This window comes from Pinus tabuliformis, chromosome J, assembly GCF_031772625.1.
Source record: "Pinus tabuliformis cultivar Carrire ecotype Pingquan chromosome J, CPIR1, whole genome shotgun sequence".
Classification (NCBI taxonomy): domain Eukaryota; kingdom Viridiplantae; phylum Streptophyta; class Pinopsida; order Pinales; family Pinaceae; genus Pinus; species Pinus tabuliformis.
In genome coordinates, this window is record NC_142295.1 from 745,698,965 (window position 1) to 745,707,545 (window position 8,581).

The 8,581-nt window shown below is 33.4% G+C and overlaps 1 protein-coding gene across 1 annotated transcript; it reads left to right on the plus strand.

Annotated features, from left to right (window-relative positions):
- The first annotated feature begins 290 nt into the window (after window positions 1-290).
- On the plus strand, window positions 291-836 carry LOC149228868 (uncharacterized). The gene has a single exon (XM_089380887.1). The coding sequence runs from the start codon at window positions 291-293 to the stop codon at window positions 834-836; it is 546 nt and encodes a 181-aa protein (XP_089237013.1).
- The last annotated feature ends 7,745 nt before the right edge of the window (window positions 837-8,581 follow it).

Below are 8,581 nucleotides of genomic sequence, written 5' to 3' on the forward strand. Positions count from 1 at the left end.
ACTGGCAGGGCCCAAGTAGATGTGCCATGTGCCACAACGCAGAGGAATCAAACCTGCATATGTTTTTTCAATGTGCCTCGTCCCTCCATATCTGGTATGATCTTTCTTTAGCTTTTGGTTTTCCTTACCTTATCTTTCCTTCTGTACATGATGGGTTTAAGTGGTGGAGTGGGCAATGTCTATCGTGGAGATCGTTGTTCATCATTATTTGTTGGTTCTTGTGGAAATGGAGAAATGCACAATTTTTTCAAGAATCAAAGGAGCCTCTTTATGCAATTCTTCAACGTATTATGGCATGCCATGACTCCTTTCATCAGGGCGACTCGCAGCCAAAAAAAGTTTGCAAAAAGAAGCTGGATATATTTTCCTATCAGACTCCTACCGCGTTCTTTGATGGAGTTGAGCGCAACCATATTTATGGCTACGGGGTCGTCGTCGTTATAAGTGTCAGCCTTCACTATTCAATATCTTGGCATGGTGGTTTTGGCTCAAACTCTCTGGCGGAGGCTAGGGCTCTCACAGGGTTGCTTGCCTTTTGTGTCTTCTTGGGCATCCAATCTATTTCAATCTTTGGAGACTCAAAATTGCTCATTGATCATGTTAACAGTCGGGGCCTCATAAATTGTCCACATCTCCTTGGATGGTTAAGCCGCATCAAGTTCTTGCGGAACTTAATTAACCAGATTTCATTTCAGCATATTCCCCATTCATGGAATGCTCAGGCTGATATCCTCTCAAAGGATGGTCTTCGCATGCAGCCTGGTCTGTGCTCATTAACAGTCATGCATGATGGTATCTCCTTCCTCATTCAGGATTTCAGTATCAATGGAATGTGACTCTCATCCATGGCAAGGCCGCGAGCTCTCTATATGAATGTGTATTATCATGCAATCCTTTGCTGGTTTTGTTTCTTCTGCGGTAGAATGATTTTGTATCAAGATCGGATAAGCAGGTTATGTTTATGTTTCTGTTTTAGTTTTGGATGATCTGGAAAATCTGTCCCTATATTTAGTATCAGCTTCTGGGCTTTTCTTTTGCCCTCAAAACTTGTTATGTATTGCAGATCTTTATATTTTCTTAATATAAATCCATGCTGATTTTTTTCCTCTGAAAAAAAAAAAAAAAGAATTACATTCCTCTTTCATCAAAATTGACACATATTCATTTCAGAATCATGGTGACAAGCCATCAAAAGAAAAGTGATGAGAATAAATTTTGCTTTACTTTTAAAGAAAGTGAAATAATTGACTGTGGTTCAAAGAATTAGAGAATTTACACACGTTATCTATTCATTTATATTTAAAGAGTTCATAAATTTTAAATAAATGGAAATATTTTCCATGTTCTTATATAAGATTAGCTGAATTTAAAAAAAATGAATATATGCGTTTGTGGCATCGACTTAAGACGTCATACAGAGGAGGATGGGCGACTTGGGCACCAACATTACCATCTCTCTGCCTCTCGTTTCTGCGAAAATTCTGCGTCTGGTTATTCAATATAGCGGATTCCATGTTCTTGATGCCCCCTATATCACTTGATGCCTTCAAAACATGGGATGAGGAGTTCATGAGAGCTCTTGTAGATGATCGCGCCACATTCTTCGAAGTTGCAAAGGCTACCAACTACCTGGTGGTCACAAACTATTGCTGATATGTTGAAAGGGAAAACCGTTGAAGAGATACGTCAACTTTTCAAAATTCGGTATGAAAATTAATCGTTAAATCACTCTGCCGTTTTCATAGTTAAATCACTCTACAATGGCAGAGTACCTCCCTTTCTGCAATTCGATTTGTTTGAACATGAATTTGAGAGCATGCCATTAGGTTTAGAGTACATATTTCCTTAATCATTCTAGGTTTTTCTTGTTTACACTTTGACCTTTTCCAGTAGCAGTTTTTGCAATTCAAAGTCAATATTATACTATGGACTGGAATTTTATCAAAGAATTGCTCGTCTTTCAATCTGTTATTTCTTAATATGTGCACATATTCCAAAGTGATTTAGCATTAATATCTCTATGGTTCAACATTTGGTAAGAATATGTCACATCCTCTAAAATTCACCACCAAGTTCCCAAAATTTCCCAAAATTATACATCATATTAGTTCTCAAAATACATTTTCAAGGTAGCATTAATTCCCTATTACCATTGGACCAAGCTTTCAAGCTATGTAGAGGTGTAGCTCAATCTCATCAAAATAGTGCTCCTTTGGCTTCATGATCTTGGATTCCTATCAAAGAAAGTATCCCAATTCATTACTTATATTTTAAGAGAATTCTCATGTACTTTAGATATTTGATCAAGTTGATGGTAGAATTAAAACTTAAATGGATGGAGGATCATTAGGTTGACTTAGAGGCTAAAAGAAACAATCTAAATAGGTGTAGAATATCAACAAAATATTAAATTTACAGAATAACCATGGGATATCATATTATGCACCAAAGATTTTAATGTTACTTTAAAAATCAATGTAGGCCATTTTTAAGTACTTGAATTTGAATTCTGCAATTGTGTTCTTTTGGACATGAATTTGAGAGCATGTCATTAGGTTTAAAGTACACATTTTCTTAAGTATTCTAGGTTTTTTTTGTATGTTGACTTTTTCTTAGTAGCAGTTTTGCAACTTAAAGTTAGTATTATACTATGAAAGGAGATTTTTTACCACACAATTTTTCATCTTTCAATATGATATTTTGGGTTCATAAATGAAAAGATATTGTTAATTTTTCATAGCCTATTAAATGTGAGAGTGATAAGAACCTTAAGATTGTTAGTACCTTGATAGAAACTTGTTACACATTACACCCTTTGCACTTTGAATGCAGTGATTGGTTTTTGTTGTAATTACTATGCATCTAGTCTATTGGGCTTGTTATTATTTATTTGGAAGTATGAATGGTTGTTGTTCTAGTTTATGTTTAATATAATAAAAGGAAAAGATTTTATTTAATCTTTCTTGGGTGGATCTGTATAGAAGAGATATTGTAATGTAAGGTGATGTTATTGTTATTTTAAGTTATTTAAATATTTTGATTTAACTATTTAATGAGCATAAACTCATTTTAATCATAATCATGGATTTAACATGAGCTTAGACGGATTAAGTTCTATTTACTGCAAGTTTATTTTAGAGCCCGAAAAACAATGTGTAATTTTTTAATTTTTAAATTATATTTTTTAATGTTATATAAATTACATACGTATGCATTGATTCATTTTATAGTGGTATATTAAATTGGCTCAAGAAAAAATAAAAATAAAAAAAATTAATAATTGAAATAAAATTGAAGTAAAATAGTCAATTTTATTGTTGGTTGTTTTTGGGCTCCTAGTTTTGAGAACTCATATTTTGCCAACAGAATTATTTTATAATATACCTTATTGACAGACTTAAAATCCCTTTTTTAGTATTGATATTTTGAAGCTACTTTGAAATGATGTTTGGTAATTTGTTTTTTCAGAATATTAGATCATAGATAAGAAAACCACTTTTATTAATTTTAATTATAAATAATCTTATATTCATTTATGAATTTGATTAGAATTCCATCATGATCTCCTTCCTAGATTTGAGATTGTGAAATGTTGGCTCTTTGTTAGTTGAAAGAAAACCCTATCCAAAAGAAATTTTATATATTGGGTTGTTTGTTAGTTGAAACTAATTGCTAGAATTTCACAATGAGGTTCACTATTCTGAACCTACTCACATAAGGGAAATTGTGAAGAAGACAATAAAACTCTTTACCATGAAAAAACAAATACTATGATTTCAAGTTTAAAACAGCATTTCAACCTTCAAAAAAACAAAAGAAATAACTCTATAAAATAAAATAAAACTACAAATAATCCATCATATTGAGAAGCCATGTTATTCATATGGAATATTGTTTATTTAAAGGGGGGGTTAAACCAACTTAAACTCATGTCATGTGGTGATCTACCAAGATCTTAGAGGGATCAAATCTCTTTCCACTATAAAAGATATTTGTATCTCAAGAGATTTGGTCCTCTTTGTACTTGGTTGATAGATCTCAAGTTAATAGGATGCTTTTACAAATTTTAATTGGGTTGAGAGGTGCTCTACAACCTAGTATAGAAAAAATGGTGTAATGTCTTATCTTGTAACTATTTTGAATCAGTCAAATTACATAAAAACAAAACAAAAAAAAATAAAATAAAGGAAGTGAATAAATAATTGAACATTATCGAACTATATTTTCACAACACATGGTTTTTCTTATGGTATTCTTAACACATGGTTTTTAACATCGTATTTTTAGGCCCTTAACATGAGATATGTTTATTCCCACAGAACTACACAAACAACATTTTCAATTTGTTTGTGTTTCTTTATACCATTTTTCATTCAAGGTGCAAAACTATGGGATTACATTCCTCTTTTATAAAATGGACACATATTCATTTTAGAATCATGGTGACAAACCATCAAAATAAAAGTCACGAGGCTAAAGAAACTTTACTTTTAAATAAAGTGAAAAATTCACTATGGTTAAAAGAAATAAAGAAAATTTAAACACTTTATTTATTCATTTGTATTTAAAAAATTCATGAAATTTTAAATAAATGAAAATATTTTCCATATTCTTATATAAATTAACTAAATTCTAAAAAAATGAATATATGCATTTGTGGCATCGACTTGGGCACCCACATTACCATTCCTCTGCCTCTCGTTTCCGTCAAGATTCTGCGTCTGGTTATTCAATATTGCAGATACAATGTTCTTGATTGCCCCAGAATATCAGTTGATGCCGTCAAAACGTGTGATGTGGAGTTCGTGAGAGGTCTTGTAGATGATCGCGCCACAGTCGTCGAACTTGCAAAGGCTGCCAACTACGCGGTGGTCACAAACTATTGGTGATATGTTGAAAGGGAAAACCGCTGAAGAGATACGTGAGCCTTTCAATATTCGGTATGAAAATTAATAGTTAAATCACTCTGCAATTGGCAGGGCACCTCCCTTTCTGCAATTCGGTTCGTTTGAACATGAATTAGAGAACATGTCATTAGGTTTAGAGTACACATTTTTTTAGTTTTTTGTTTTCGGGTTTTTTTCTCTTTTTGATCAGCAATTTTTGCAATTTAAAGTCAGTATTATACTATGGGACTGGAACTGTTATCAGATAGTAGTTCCTCTTTCAATTTGTTATTTTAAGTTCATAAACTAAAAAAAGATTGTTTATTTTAAATAGGCTATGAAATGTGAGAGTGATAAGTACCGTAATATTGTTAGTACCTTGATAGAAACTTTTTACACAATACACACTTTGCACTTTTAATGCTGTGTCCAGTTGTAATTGAAGACAATTTTGAGCATAGAAACTTATCATAAAGTTTAGAAACTCTGGGAATTTCACTATTATGTAATATGCAAACTCTAATAATAAAGTAATGTAATGTTTATTGTTAAGTTAGGTTATTCAAATAATTTTTTTTAATTATTTAATCCTCTTAAATAGATGTTAATTATAGACTTAGTGTGAGCTGAGAGGTATCAAGTTTTATTATAGGGTAAACTTATTTTAAAGGGCAAAAATAATGTTTAATTTTTTATTGTTTAAATTAAGTTTTTGAATGTTATAGCGACTACATGCATGTGCATGGATTTATTTTATACTAGTATATTAATTTGACTAAATAACAAATAAAATAAAATTAATAATTGAAATAAAATTGAGGTAAAATAGTCAATTTTATTATTGATAGTTTTTGGCCTCCTAGTTTTGACAACACATTTTTTGCTAATAGTATTACTCTATAATATAGCTAATTTAAAAACATAAAATTGCAATAAATTTATTTTTTTTTTCAAAGATTTAGTGTTTCAATTATATAAAAATTGTGGCAAGGTGTTAAGCTATTGATAATGTGAAAGTACTTTGAATTGTTGTTTGGTCAATAATTTCATTCTCCAAGATTTGGAGATGATTAAATCTTCTCCTACCCGAATGCTACTCTGCAGATTTTTGTGTTTAAGTATATCACTTTTTTTATTAAATTAAAAGTAAGAAGACTACTTTTATTGATTTTAATTAAAAATAATCTTAGATTCATCTATAAATTTAATTAGAATTCCATCATGATTTCCTTCCTAGATTTGAGATTGTGAACCATGGGTTGTTCCTTAGTGGAAAAGAAACCCTAGACAATAAATCCAAAATTTTAAATATTATGTTGTTTCTTAGTTGAAGCTAAGACCCAGACCTTCAAAATCTAGCTTAGTGGTATCATAATTTGCGAAGAAGATGATAGAAAATAGTAAATTTTAAATAAATGGAGATATTTTTCATGTTTAATATGATTAGCTGAAAGTTAAAAGAAATGAATACATGCATGTGTAACTAGTTTCTTTTTAAATCTTTTTAGTTTCTACTAGATTTTGAATTGAAAATATATTAAGGAGAGGTTTTACTTATTTTCCTTAATTAAGAAAGAGAGTTGTGGAATTATCTATAAAATTCATTTTAAGGATTTTATTATAGTAACTATAGCCATGTTGTTTAAGATGGATATAAATGTTTTGTTTTTATTGAAATTTAAATTTATAATAGTTTGCAAAATTGCCAATTTTTGTTATTTAAGTTGTATTTTTTTTTTTACTAAGGCAAGAATGGATCGTTCTATTCAATTAAAAAGAGAAATAGTTTACAAAACCGACCAAGGCATTAAGGCCCACCAATATGACAGGCCTACCCAGTCCATGGTCCCAAGATGACAAAACTTACCACGGGCCGTGGGCCCACCAAACCAAACGAGCAATCCGTCACTAACCGTTTGATCCTTTGCCAAAGATCGAGTGAACAAAAATCATATCAGGTGGCCAACAAGCACACCGTTTAACAAACCAAATGGACCCGATGAGCCCAATAGACCAGAATTAATAATCATATTGGGTCCGTTTTTGTCATAACCTCCGATCACTTTAACCACCCGAAATACACCATTTGTGCATGATTCTAGTGAGGTCCTGCAATAAGCACAAAACATAACCTCTGTTTCACACCCACCAACATGCACACTTATTCTTGACTGTGGATTTTCCTCACATGAGCTGAAAGCCCCGATAATTACCGCGTGATGAGGGTGGTATTCTCTCCCCACCTTTGGCCACGTGTTGCATGGTGAGTGGAATCACTCCCAACTCTGAAATACCTCTTCCGGCTTGAAGGGCATGTGAAAAACCTGAAACCACCCTGAGGGTAGTAATGCCACCACAGGAAGTAATGCGGGCGTTTTGAGTCTGTCGAGAAAGCTTGGACTCTGGCCCCTCGCACCATCCCATCTCCTCGGGAACTTGGGCCAAAGGAAGATGAAAATCCCTCCTTCCAGCTATCCATTTGAGAAACACCATCTACTGAGCAACTTCCACCTGAGACTTCTGGGTTTACGTTTACCTAGGTTGAGGAGGCAGATAAAGACCTGCAACCCAAGTGTGACCTCACTTCTGAAATAACACTTCATAATGAATCCAAATCAACTAGACCCAGTCTCTGTGTTTCTCTTTGGAAACATCGTTCTATCCTCATCTGCCAGATCAAGACACTGCTCCCTTAATCTATTCTGAGGCATCTCTTGCCAACTAAACTTAACCCTGCTTTTCTTCAAGAGCACGGTTTGATTGGCGAGAATCTCTGCCAATTTATTTGTTGTCCTTCGCACATGAATAAAACTCACGGTGCGCAAGAATAGAGGTGAAACTAAATCCTTTGAAAGACCTTAAGCATCCTTCAGTGTCTTGAGACTTTTTTCGGCTCTATGCCATAGTAGATTCTCTTGATCGAGTTAATGATTAACTCAGAATCAACTTCAATTATTATATTCTGGAGATTATCCTGCTTCATGAATTTTAAACATTTCTCAAGTGCCATTAATTCCGCCATATTGTTTGTAGCTCTTCCCAAATGGCAATGGAAAATAAAAAGGATGCAGCTATTTTCATCCCATAACACCCCTCCAAAACCAGCAATACATGGATTTCCTATTGAGGCCCCATCAATGTTGTATTTCGGAAAACCCTGACGGGGAGGATGCCAGTAATCTGGCTTATTGTCCAGTTTCATTACCTTCCTGTCTATGCCCTGGGCTATAAGCCCCTGCATACCCAACTAAAGAGGTATCTGCATTTCAGCTTCTGAAGGTGGATTCTTTGGGGAAGTGCACACTAAAGTACCAACTGTATCCTTAAGTTGTCTTAAGACCCGTTCAATAATGCGTTGGGAGGAACTTTTTTCATTTCTGAGGATTTTGTTATTCCTTTCCTTCTAGGCATTCCATATTATGAAGCTTGGAGTCAAATCCCAAGCTGAGCAAAGAAATTAATAATCATAGAAGTTCATCTCCAGTTATTTAGGGTATTGATAATGCTTCCTTTGTCCCTGTCTGTCTGTTGGAAAATTGTGGCAAAAGTATCCCAAAACCAGGAGGTGAAAATGCAATTATTGAGAAGGTTCTCCATTGTTTCCTCTTGGGCTTCATAGAGCTAGCATCTAGAAGGTCCGAGAACACCCCTCTTCCGAACGTTTTCCCAAGTCAAAATTTTCTTATGATGTACTA

Bases quoted from the DNA above. Each gene is read 5' to 3' on its own strand.
- LOC149228868 (XM_089380887.1), top strand. From the start codon at position 291: ATGGCATGCCATGACTCCTTTCATCAGGGCGACTCGCAGCCAAAAAAA.